Here is a 13,809-nt window from a genome sequence, read left to right as displayed (position 1 = left end):
GATGAGCAATAATGAGGAAGAAGAGTGAGGGGCCTGGAAGCAGTTAAAGCCATGCCAGAGACTCGGTAAGTATAGTGCACTTGTTCTAATCCTCCTATCCCTTATACTATTATTTTTAAGTGGCGGATTCTTGTCCCCAAAGACTTAACTAAGACTTATATAGAGACCAGTGTCCGGCCAGATATCCGGGATTAATTATAGCCATAGCCAAATTTTTTTTTAAAGTCCGGTTAGTCCCGCTAATACCAGATATCTGTGAGTTCGCTCATCACTAATTGAAAGTCTTTAATATCATTGTTCATGTATATATATATATATATATATATATATATAGTTACATTGTTATACATTGTTCTTATATATACAGTTAGGTCCAGAAATATTTGGACAGTGACACAAGTTTTGTTATTTTAGCTGTTTACAAAAACATGTTCAGAAATACAATTATATATATAATATGAGCTGAAAGTACACACTCCCAGCTGCAATATGAGAGTTTTCACATCCAAATCGGAGAAAGGGTTTAGGAATCATAGCTCTGTAATGCATAGCCTCCTCTTTTTCAAGGGACCAAAAGTAATTGGACAAGGGACTCTAAGGGCTGCAATTAACTCTGAAGGCGTCTCCCTCGTAAACCTGTAATCAATGAAGTAGTTAAAAGGTCTGGGGTTGATTACAGGTGTGTGGTTTTGCATTTGGAAGCTGTTGCTGTGACCAGACAACATGCGGTCTAAGGAACTCTCAATTGAGGTGAAGCAGAACATCCTGAGGCTGAAAAAAAAGAAAAAATCCATCAGAGAGATAGCAGACATGCTTGGAGTAGCAAAATCAACAGTCGGGTACATTCTGAGAAAAAAGGAATTGACTGGTGAGTTTGGGAACTCAAAAAGGCCTGGGCGTCCACGGATGACAACAGTGGTGGATGATCGCCGCATACTTTCTTTGGTGAAGAAGAACCCGTTCACAACATCAACTGAAGTCCAGAACACTCTCAGTGAAGTAGGTGTATCTGTCTCTAAGTCAACAGTAAAGAGAAGACTCCATAAAAGTAAATACAAAGGGTTCACATCTAGATGCAAACCATTCATCAATTCCAAAAATAGACCGGCCAGAGTTAAATTTGCTGAAAAACACCTCATGAAGCCAGCTCAGTTCTGGAAAAGTATTCTATGGACAGATTAGACCAAGATCAACCTGTACCAGAATGATGGGAAGAAAAAAGTTTGGAGAAGAAAGGGAACGGCACATGATCCAAGGCGCACCACATCCTCTGTAAAACATGGTGGAGGCAACGTGATGACATGGGCATGCATGGCTTTCAATGGCACTGGGTCACTTGTGTTTATTGATGACATAACAGCAGACAAGAGTAGCCGGATGAATTCTGAAGTGTACCGGGATATACTTTCAGCCCAGATTCAGCCAAATGCCGCAAAGTTGATCGGACGGCGCTTCATAGTACAGATGGACAATGACCCTAAGCATACAGCCAAAGCTACCCAGGAGTTCATGAGTGCAAAAAAGTGGAACATTCTGCAAGTCAATCACGAGATCTTAACTCAATTGAGCATGCATTTCACTTGCTCAAATCCAGACTTAAGACGGAAAGACCCACAAACAAGCAAGACCTGAAGGCTGCGGCTCTAAAGGCCTGGCAAAGCATTAAGAAGGAGGAAACCCAGCGTTTGGTGATGTCCATGGGTTCCAGACTTAAGGCAGTGATTGCCTCCAAAGGATTCGCAACAAAATATTGAAAATAAAAAATTTTTTTTGGGTTTGGTTTATTTGTCCAATTACTTTTGACCTCCTAAAATGTGGAGTGTTTGTAAAGAAATGTGTACAATTCCTACAATTTCTATCAGATATTTTTGTTCAAACCTTCAAATTAAACGTTACAATCTGCACTTGAATTCTGTTGTAGAGGTTTCATTTCAAATCCAATGTGGTGGCATGCAGAGCCCAACTCGCGAAAATTGTGTCACTGTCCAAATATTTCTGGACCTAACTGTACATTAGGCCAAAGGACTTTTTTGGGCCCCCTAGAGCTCCATGGCCTGGATGAGACTGCAACCCACCTTGTAGTTATGCCCCTGCATCTTTTCAAGAAAGCTTACAGATTGCCATCATCCAGGTGTCACCAAACCACCGCCCACGCTACTGAATCCCCTCAACCTACCATCTCCTTCGCCATTATCCTTTAGACTGGAAGCTTGCTAGTGCAGGGCACTCTCACCCTCTGTTCCAGTCTGTCATTGTTTGTTTTTTTCTTTCTTATTTATTTACCGTATTTTTCGCTTTATAAGACGCACTTGATTATAAGACGCACCCCCAAATTTGGTGAAGGAAAAGAGAATTATTTTTTTTTAATGTTAAATGGGGTCCATCTTATAATGCCAGTGTCCCTCTAACAAATCATATAGGGTATATGTCCCTCATAGCCCCCCATCCTAAAATTAGCCCCCTTAATCTGGATATGGCCCCCTTATATTGAATATAGCCCCCTTGTGATGGCACACGTTCCCCTGTGCTGCCTATGGTCCCCTATGGATTGAAAATGTTCCCGTGTTAGATAACGCCCCCATGCTGCTGCCCATGGCCCCTATAGATCGCACAAGTCCCCCTGTGTTAGATATCGCCCCCATAGTGCTGCCCATGGCCCCTATATAGATTGCACAAGTCCCCCTGTGTCAGATATCGCCCCCATAGTGCTGCCCATGGCCCCTATATAGATTGCACAAGTCCCCCTGTGTCAGATATCGCCCCCATAGTGCTGCCCATGGCCCCTATAGATCGCACAAGTCCCCCTGTGTCAGATATCGCCCCCATAGTGCTGCCCATGGCCCCTATAGATCGCACAAGTCACCCTGTGTCAGATATCACCCCCATAGTGCTGCCCATGGCCCCTATAGATCGCACAAGTCCCCCTGTGTCAGATATCGCCCCCATAGTGCTGCCCATGGCCCCTATAGATCGCACAAGTCCCCCTGTGTCAGATATCGCCCCCATAGTGCTGCCCATGGCCCCTATATAGATTGCACAAGTCCCCCTGTGTCAGATATCGCCCCCATAGTGCTGCCCATGGCCCCTATAGATCGCACAAGTCCCCCTGTGTCAGATATCGCCCCCATAGTGCTGCCCATGGCCCCTATATAGATCGCACAAGTCCCCCTGTGTCAGATATCGCCCCCATAGTGCTGCCCATGGCCCCTATAGATCGCACAAGTCCCCCTGTGTCAGATATCGCCCCCATAGTGCTGCCCATGGCCCCTATATAGATCGCACAAGTCCCCCTGTGTCAGATATCGCCCCCATAGTGCTGCCCATGGCCCCTATAGATCGCACAAGTCCCCCTGTGTCAGATATGGCCCCTAGGCTGCTGCCCAAAGTAAAATAAAACCCTCTTTCCTTATCTCCTCCAGCGCTGAGCTCCCTCCTGTCTGGCTCCGTGCTTCTGTTCTTCCACTTCCTGGTTCTCAGTGCGGTCATGTGATCGGCACAGCAGCCTGAGCTCTCTGCCTGCCTGATCACAGTGGAAGCAGGGACACGGGGAGAAACGCTGCAGGGGTAAGTAAAGCTTTTTTATTTTAGAATGAGCAGCAGCCTGGGGGCCAAATCTAACACAGGGGTGGGCATGTGCGATCACACTGGGACGCAGGCTCATATAATATGCACCGCTCCCTCAGCCCATCACTGCGTGCGATTTCAGCACCATTGGAGATGGACAGCGGCTGTGCATATTATATGAGCGGGTGCAGGAGATCAAAGGCTGCGTTCCCCTGTGCTCCAGAGCTGCTGCCCCCACCTCCCCTGGACGCTGCAGTGTACATATATATATACCACCCCCCCCCGTATATTCGGCTTATAAGACGCACCCCCTACTTTCCCCCAAAATTTGGGGGAACAAAAGTGCGTCTTATAAAGCGAAAAATACGGTATATTTGTACTTTGTAGGTAAAACCTTTTCACATGCACAGAACCATGGAATCATTGGTGCTTTAAAAATAAATAATAATAATAATAATAATAATAATAATAATAATTTTAATAAAAGGTGTAACTGACTACTCAATATTGTTTACTGTACTGTGACACAATACTTTATACCGTGAAGAAGTGTTTGCACATGAAAAATGATTATACCATATGTCTATAACTATATAATGTAATGAAGAAAATGATATATTAAATATTCTAAATTTACTCTATGAAAAGTCTGATTTAATATATTCAATAGAAAACATTATCACACAAATAAGAGGAACACTTGCTGACTTGTATTATCTTCTTGATGAAGCAAGGGACTGGTTGCAGATTCATTTTCCTTGTAATTTCCCTGATGGACACCTCTAGACTGCCATGGTCAGGAGCTGGCATAACAACCCCTGGGAAGAGGTCAGAAATGATGCTATCGAAAAGAGGGACATCATGGGACAAAAACTGCAAATTGAAAATAAAAATAAGAAAAAAAATTAAAAGCACTTCATTTTTCTACAAAGAATACAGTTAGGTCCAGAAATATTTGGACAGTGACACAATTTTCGCGAGTTGGGCTCTGCATGCCACCACATTGAATTTGAAATGAAACCTCTACAACAGAATTCAAGTGCAGATTGTAACGTTTAATTTGAAGGTTTGAACAAAAATATCTGATAGAAATTGTAGGAATTGTACACATTTCTTTACAAACACTCCACATTTTAGGAGGTCAAAAGTAATTGGACAAATAAACCAAACCCAAACAAAATATTTTTATTTTCAATATTTTGTTGCGAATCCTTTGGAGGCAATCACAGCCTTAAGTCTGAAACCCATGGACATCACCAAACGCTGGGTTTCCTCCTTCTTAATGCTTTGCCAGGCCTTTACAGCCGCAGCCTTCAGGCCTTGCTTGTTTGTGGGTCTTTCCGTCTTAAGTCTGGATTTGAGCAAGTGAAATGCATGCTCAATTGGGTTAAGATCTGGTGATTGACTTGGCCATTGCTGAATGTTCCACTTTTTTGCACTCATGAACTCCTGGGTAGCATTGGCTGTATGCTTGGGGTCATTGTCCATCTGTACTATGAAGCGCCGTCCGATCAACTTTGCGGCATTTGGCTGAATCTGGGCTGAAAGTATATCCCGGTACACTTCAGAATTCATCCGGCTACTCTTGTCTGCTGTTATGTCATCAATAAACACAAGTGACCCAGTGCCATTGAAAGCCATGCATGCCCATGCCATCACGTTGCCTCCACCATGTTTTACAGAGGATGTGGTGTGCCTTGGATCATGTGCCATTCCCTTTCTTCTCCAAACTTTTTTCTTCCCATCATTCTGGTACAGGTTGATCTTTGTCTCATCTGTCCATAGAATACTTTTCCAGAACTGAGCTGGCTTCATGAGGTGTTTTTCAGCAAATTTAACTCTGGCCTGTCTATTTTTGGAATTGATGAATGGTTTGCATCTAGATGTGAACCCTTTGTATTTACTTTCATGGAGTCTTCTCTTTACTGTTGACTTAGAGACAGATACACCTACTTCACTGAGAGTGTTCTGGACTTCAGTTGATGTTGTGAACAGGTTCTTCTTCACCAAAGAAAGTATGCGGCGATCATCCACCACTGTTGTCATCCGTGGACGCCCAGGCCTTTTTGAGTTCCCAAGCTCACCAGTCAATTCCTTTTTTCTCAGAATGTACCCGACTGTTGATTTTGCTACTCCAAGCATGTCTGCTATCTCTCTGATGGATTTTTTCTTTTTTTTCAGCCTCAGGATGTTCTGCTTCACCTCAATTGAGAGTTCCTTAGACCGCATGTTGTCTGGTCACAGCAACAGCTTCCAAATGCAAAACCACACACCTGTAATCAACCCCAGACCTTTTAACTACTTCATTGATTACAGGTTAATGAGGGAGACGCCTTCAGAGTTAATTGCAGCCCTTAGAGTCCCTTGTCCAATTACTTTTGGTCCCTTTAAAAAGAGGAGGCTATGCATTACAGAGCTATGATTCCTAAACCCTTTATCCGATTTGGATGTGAAAACTCTCATATTGCAGCTGGGAGTGTGCACTTTCAGCCCATATTATATATATAATTGTATTTCTGAACATGTTTTTGTAAACAGCTAAAATAACAAAACTTGTGTCACTGTCCAAATATTTCTGGACCTAACTGTATATGCATTTTGCTGCAACATCAAATCTTATATAGAAATACGTATTTTTAAAAAATAAATAACACATATACATTTAAATCATGAACACATTTGAGATGTCTGACAACTTGCTCCTCTACCCAGCAGGGATGTCAACACAATCACTGGTACAGCCGTGCATGTGTCCCTTTTCTTTTAGCTCTCCGCTACTATCTCCCTGTTGCTTCAGCTCCACTCTGCATTTCAGAACTTGTACATGCCGGGAAAAGCCTTATGGTACATGTGCACCCTGCCTCTTAAATGGCCAGCATGTGCAGTCTAATACTGTACTCTTCCTCTGTTTATTGCTGGGAACTTTTGTGTATTTAAGGCACCCTCCTTTTCTGGGAGGTGCCTGTTCAATGTTAGTTCCTTGTTAGTTGTGTGCTTCTAGTGTTAATGTCAGGTCCCATTTCTTGTGTCTCAGCATCAGTTACCCTGCCTGTACATAACAAAGACTCCAGCCTGTGCTCCAGTATTTGTCCGATTTGTGAACTGGTCTGAAGCAGCTGTTCTGTTGGTACCTGAATCTGATTTTTCTCTACCTGCCAGTACCTGTACCTGAACCTGAACCTGTACACCCTGTGGTTCCGGCTTTGCCTTGCCTGGCTCCTGCCTGTAGCTCTGACTCTGCTGCCAGTCCTGACATCCACCAGTGGCTTTGACTCCATATCACGTGCTGCCAGTCCAGACTCCAGCCTATGGCCTCGACCCTGTCCTGCCTGCTACTATTTGATTCAGCTACTGCGGACCCGAGGACTGCCCTGGAGTGGTACTTGGTGTTTACCGACAGCTAAGTCCAACCTTACCATCAGAGACACTGATGAATACCCAGGATGCACTTAGTCACTCCCCTCTAGGGTAAGCCTGGGCATCATGATCCAAGGGGTCCAAACCTCCATCTCGGCTATAATACTCTCTGCCGCTCTTGCCGTAACAATGTGATTGAATCTTTTGAAATTTAAATGAGCTAAACTTTGAAAAAAAAAATCCCAAAACTTCTATTTGTGGCAAATAAATTTGCCACATATCACATGCACTCCAATTGCCCTGAAAATAGATGAGTAATACTTAAATATCTCCGAGGGCTTTATTTAATTCTTTTCGATCTCTTTAAAACAAATAAATCAGTAGAAACTTCTTATCCTTATATGACTATGGATAAACAGATGATAGTTGTTCTTAACTGCATTTTGGTCACACAGACTGTTTTTGAAGAGATGGCATAGGTACCACCAGGGGGTAGGGTTTAATTATGGGAGTCAAGGTAGCAACAGCAAGGCATGAGATTTATTGTGCAACAGGAAATATGCTAAGATTTATATCAGTGAAAGGTTTTATCTAGCATTCACGGGGTTAAGAAACATTTAGAGCTCTGCGGTACCAACTGTATGTTGCCCTAACTGTCAGAAGAATTGATACAAGGAGAAGGATTAAAAAGCATATTTAGTTATAACTTTGCTACAATAACAACTTAACTGGCCTTTGCTAAGCAGGCCATGCGGCTACCACATAAAGATGGCTGCAGCCGAGGTGCAAGATGCTGATGTCACAGCCACTCAACCTCCACATTAGGGGGGAGGGGTGGCTGCTTAGCATAAGACATGCACACTAATAAGGCTTGCACTGGGAGCCCATCATATAATGAGTGAAATGCACAATGTCTGAACTGTGACCTATAAATGACGCCAGAAACCCAGGTCAGGCGGGCAAAACAGCACTATATAGGTGCATCTCGCACGGATACACGAGACGCACAGTGTCTGAATAATGGCCTATAAATGACGCACAACACCAGGTCCAGGCGGGTCAGTTAGCACTATGAGTACATAACACATGACAGGCTCACCATTTAACCACCTGAATTCAAAAGGTCCACACACATTCTGCAAAAATGGATAAAATGTGCCATACCTCAAATAGTGAGATATTAGTTTATATTTTGGCCCAAAATATGTAAGCTCGCAATCCGTTTGTCAAGGATTCTCACACTTGCGAGTCCCTACACTGAATTAGTTAAAAAAACCACAAAGAACTATATAAAAAAAACACCAAAAAGGAGCCAAGACAAATGATATGTGCACACACAGAATGTGGTGAGCCTTCCTCATAAAGATGGCTGCAGCCGAGGTGCAAGATGCTGATGTCACAGCCACTCAACCTCCACACTAGGGGGGAGGGGCGGCTGCTTAGCATAAGACATGCACACTAATAAGGCTTGCACTGGGAGCCCATCATATAATGAGTGAAATGCACAGTGTCTGAACTGTGACCTATAAATGACGCCAGAAACCCAGGTCAGGCGGGCAAAACAGCACTATATAGGTGCATCTCGCACGGATACACGAGACGCACAGTGTCTGAATAATGGCCTATAAATGACGCACAACACCAGGTCCAGGCGGGTCAGTTAGCACTATGAGTACATAACACATAACAGGCTCACCATTTAACCACCTGAATTCAAAAGGTCCACACACATCCTGCAAAAATGGATAAAATGTGCCATACCTCAAATAGTGAGATATTAGTTTATATTTTGGCCCAAAATATGTAAGCTCGCAATCCGTTTGTCAAGGATTCTCACACTTGCGAGTCCCTACACTGAATTAGTTAGAAAAACCACAAAGAACTATATAAAAAAAACACCAAAAAGGAGCCAAGACAAATGATATGTGCACACACAGAATGTGGTGAGCCTTCCTCATAAAGATGGCTGCAGCCGAGGTGCAAGATGCTGATGTCACAGCCACTCAACCTCCACACTAGGGGGGAGGGGCGGCTGCTTAGCATAAGACATGCACACTAATAAGGCTTGCACTGGGAGCCCATCATATAATGAGTGAAATGCACAGTGTCTGAACTGTGACCTATAAATGACGCCAGAAACCCAGGTCAGGCGGGCAAAACAGCACTATATAGGTGCATCTCGCACGGATACACGAGACGCACAGTGTCTGAATAATGGCCTATAAATGACGCACAACACCAGGTCCAGGCGGGTCAGTTAGCACTATGAGTACATAACACATGACAGGCTCACCATTTAACCACCTGAATTCAAAAGGTCCACACACATCCTGCAAAAATGGATAAAATGTGCCATACCTCAAATAGTGAGATATTAGTTTATATTTTGGCCCAAAATATGTAAGCTCGCAATCCGTTTGTCAAGGATTCTCACACTTGCGAGTCCCTACACTGAATTAGTTAGAAAAACCACAAAGAACTATATCAAAAAAACACCAAAAAGGAGCCAAGACAAATGATATGTGCACACACAGAATGTGGTGAGCCTTCCTCATAAAGATGGCTGCAGCCGAGGTGCAAGATGCTGATGTCACAGCCACTGAACCTCCACATTAGGGGGGAGGGGTGGCTGCTTAGCATAAGACATGCACACTAATAAGGCTTGCACTGGGAGCCCATCATATAATGAGTGAAATGCACAGTGTCTGAACTGTGACCTATAAATGACGCCAGAAACCCAGGTCAGGCGGGCAAAACAGCACTATATAGGTGCATCTCGCACGGATACACGAGACGCACAGTGTCTGAATAATGGCCTATAAATGACGCACAACACCAGGTCCAGGCGGGTCAGTTAGCACTATGAGTACATAACACATGACAGGCTCACCATTTAACCACCTGAATTCAAAAGGTCCACACACATTCTGCAAAAATGGATAAAATGTGCCATACCTCAAATAGTGAGATATTAGTTTATATTTTGGCCCAAAATATGTAAGCTCGCAATCCGTTTGTCAAGGATTCTCACACTTGCGAGTCCCTACACTGAATTAGTTAAAAAAACCACAAAGAACTATATCAAAAAAACACCAAAAAGGAGCCAAGACAAATGATATGTGCACACACAGAATGTGGTGAGCCTTCCTCATAAAGATGGCTGCAGCCGAGGTGCAAGATGCTGATGTCACAGCCACTCAACCTCCACACTAGGGGGGAGGGGCGGCTGCTTAGCATAAGACATGCACACTAATAAGGCTTGCACTGGGAGCCCATCATATAATGAGTGAAATGCACAGTGTCTGAACTGTGACCTATAAATGACGCCAGAAACCCAGGTCAGGCGGGCAAAACAGCACTATATAGGTGCATCTCGCACGGATACACGAGACGCACAGTGTCTGAATAATGGCCTATAAATGACGCACAACACCAGGTCCAGGCGGGTCAGTTAGCACTATGAGTACATAACACATGACAGGCTCACCATTTAACCACCTGAATTCAAAAGGTCCACACTAGTGATGAGCGAGCATGCTTGTTACTACTCGGTACTCGCACGAGTATCACTGTACTCGGTCTACTCGGCGGGGACCGAGTAATCTCGCGATACTCGTGCTGTACTCGTGGTCTTCATTTCTGCATGTTGGCGCTCTTTTGAGAGCCAGCCCTCATGCAGGGATTGGCTGGCAGACCACTGCAATGCCACAGCCCTGTTAGTTGTGGAATTGCAGTGATTGGCCGGCCTGCACAGCGTGACCGAGCCTTTATACCGGCCGGCGAGCTGTGCTCTGCTCACAGCTATCCAGACAGTCAGTGCAGGGAGAGTGTCGCTGCTTCAGGGAAAGGTTTGCGGCCCTTTATAGCTATTTCCATAGCAGGGCTGCAAACAGTGTGACCAAAAGTCCTTCTCAGGACTATTCTAGTTGTATACAGGCAGGCAGGGTATAGCCAGGTCGGAGTACAGTAGCAGAGTCCTTCTCAGGACTATTGTTGCTGTATACAGGCAGGGTATAGCCAGGTTGGAATACACGCTAGTGACCAAAAGAGTCCTTGTCAGGACTATTGTAGCAGTATACAGGCAGGCAGGCAGGCAGGGTATATAGCCATTCCTAGTGGTGACCGTATACCAGCCTTCATCATATCTGGGGCTGGTGTACACAGTCTAAAACAGTCCAGATAGTGTCAGACTTCTCAGTAATTGTCGCTCCTAAAAACCTGTTAGGTTCTTATTGCGTCCGTGCTTGCATTTAAAAAACGCACGTGTGTGCCTGTCGGTGGCAGCGTACAGGTGCACTTGTGTGCATTTTTCACAAACTATTATATAACGCACAAGTCTAGTGAATAATACACGTCAGTCAGCAGTGTCTGATAGTGTCAGACTTCTCAGTAATTGTCGCTCCTAAAAACCGGTTAGGTTCTTATTGCGTCCGTGCTTGCATTTAAAAACCGCACGTGTGTGCCTGTCGGTGGCAGCGTACAGGTGCACTTGTGTGCATTTTTCACAAACTATTATATAACGCACAAGTCTAGTGAATAATACACGTCAGTCAGCAGTGTCTGATAGTGTCAGACTTCTCAGTAATTGTCGCTCCTAAAAACCTGTTAGGTTCTTATTGCGTCCGTGCTTGCATTTAAAAACCGCACTTGTGTGCCTGTCGGTGGCAGCGTACAGGTGCACTTGTGTTCATTTTTCACAAACTATTATATAACGCACAAGTCTAGTGAATAATACACGTCAGTCAGCAGTGGCTGATAGTGTCAGACTTCTCAGTAATTGTCGCTCCTAAAAACCTGTTAGGTTCTTATTGCGTCCGTGCTTGCATTTAAAAACTGCACGTGTGTGCCTGTCGGTGGCAGCGTACAGGTGCACTTGTGTGCATTTTTCACAAACTATTATATAACGCATAAGTCTAGTGAATAATACACGTCAGTCAGCAGTGTCTGATAGTGTCAGACTTCTCAGTAATTGTCGCTCCTAAAAACCTGTTAGGTTCTTATTGCGTCCGTGCTTGCATTTAAAAACCGCACGTGTGTGCCTGTCGGTGGCAGCGTCAGGCTCCATATTGTCCCTGGATAGAGATGTGCATGAGGGCCTCAAAACATTGTTCCCATTGCAAAGGAGCGGGTCTCCTGTCGTTGTAATGCCCATTCTGAAAGAATGGGCGAAAAAATTTACCACTGGGGGTATACCTGAAACAAAGGCCTAACTCTTGTAACGGTCATCATGATGGCGCATGAGGAGAAAGAGGAGCAGTCCAGCGATTAGCAAAAGTCCAGAAGTGTGTTACCATGGGTGAGTGGAGGTACATGGCAAAATCCCGTTACAAACTTTAAATTCCGCTGTCATTTGCTGGTGGTGTGGTGAAGTCTGGCCCAATCCAACCCTTGTTCATCTTGATTAGAGTCAGCCTGTCAGCATTTACAGTTGACAGGCAGGTGCATTTATCTGTAATGATTCCACCTGCGGCACTAAAAACACGCTCTGACAAAACGCTAGCGGCAGGGCAGGCCAGGACTTCCAAGGCGTAGAGAGCCAATTCATGCCACGTGTCCAGCTTGGATACCCATTAATTGTAAGGCACAGAGGAATGTCAGAGTACAGTTGTTTGATCTGCAAGGTACTCCTTGAGCATCTGGGCAAACTTAGGATTTCTTGTGGCACTACCCCGCACCTCAGGGGCTGTGGTATGTGAGGGGCTGAGAAAACTGTCCCACATCTTAAAGACTGTTCCCCTACCTCTGGCGGATTGGACTTGTGCCCCTCTCGGCTGTACGCCTTGGTTGTCCACTGATTCCTGACCTATGCCGCTATCGTTTTGTGAGGGGAATGCTTTGCCTACTTCCGTGACTATGGCCTTCTGGAACTGCTGCATTTTTCCTGACCTCTCCACCTCGGGAATAAGAGACATAAAGTTCTCCTTGTAGCGTGGGTCTAACAGTGTTACCAACCAGTAATGATTGTCGGCCAAGATGTTCTTAACGCGAGGGTCACGAGACAGGCAGCTTACCATAAAGTCAGCCATGTGTGCCAGACTCTTAACAGCCATCACTTCAGTATCCTGACCAACACGATGACTGAACATGCTGTCCTCCTCCTCCTCCTCCTCCTCCTCCTCATCATCATCTACCCTGTCCTCTGGCCAGCCACGCTGAACCGAGGATATGACTGCATGTCATATCCTCAATTTGGCCAGAGAGTTGCTCCATGTCTTCATCCTCCTCCTCGTCATAGTCCTCCACTGCACGTTGTGATGAGACGAGGCTGGGCTGTGTGTTATCACCCACACCCACTACTGTTTCATCGCGCTCCGCCTGCAATGCATCATGGTTGTTTTTTGAGCAGAGACCATTTTAGAAGGCAGAGAAGCGGTATGGTGACGCTAATAATGTCGTCATCGCCGCTCACCATCTTGGTGGAGTCATCAAAGTTTTGGCGGATGGTACATAGGTCGGACATCCATTTCCACTCCTCAGGTGTAATGTTTGGAGTTTGACCCATTTCCCTACGGCTTAGGTGATGCAGGTACTCAACAACTGCCCTCTTCTTCTCACATATCCTGACCAACATGTGCAGAGTTGAATTCCAACGCGTGGGGACATCAGTGATCACACACCAGTCTGTGAGCCGGAAGATGCAAATGGCGCTGAAAGCCAGCAAGGCCGGCTGAAGCAGTAGGTGACTTTCGAAAATGTGCAGACAGGCGGCGAACTTTTACCAGCAGATCAGACAGCTCTGGGTATGACTTTAGAAACCGCTGAACCACGAGGTTGAGCACATGGGCCACGCATGGAACATGTGTCAGCTGGCCTCGCCTCAAAGCCGCCACCAGGTTCCGGCCATTGTCACACATGACCTTTCCTGGCTTTAGGTTCAGAGGTGTGAGC

General features: G+C 45.1%; 1 protein-coding gene across 1 annotated transcript in view; it reads right to left on the bottom strand.

The window, feature by feature from the left end:
- LOC142302376 (dynein axonemal heavy chain 3-like) overlaps positions 1-13,809 on the bottom strand; it is a 2,626,214-nt gene that overhangs the window by 1,543,716 nt on the left and 1,068,689 nt on the right. The window contains exon 34 of the mRNA XM_075343433.1: positions 4,273-4,437. Coding sequence (XP_075199548.1) covers positions 4,273-4,437 — 165 coding nt within the window. The remainder of the gene's footprint in view (positions 1-4,272; positions 4,438-13,809) is intronic.

This window comes from Anomaloglossus baeobatrachus, chromosome 4 (genome assembly GCF_048569485.1).
Source record: "Anomaloglossus baeobatrachus isolate aAnoBae1 chromosome 4, aAnoBae1.hap1, whole genome shotgun sequence".
In the NCBI taxonomy this organism is placed as follows: Eukaryota; Metazoa; Chordata; class Amphibia; order Anura; family Aromobatidae; genus Anomaloglossus; species Anomaloglossus baeobatrachus.
This window is presented reverse-complemented; position numbering and strand designations above follow the sequence as displayed.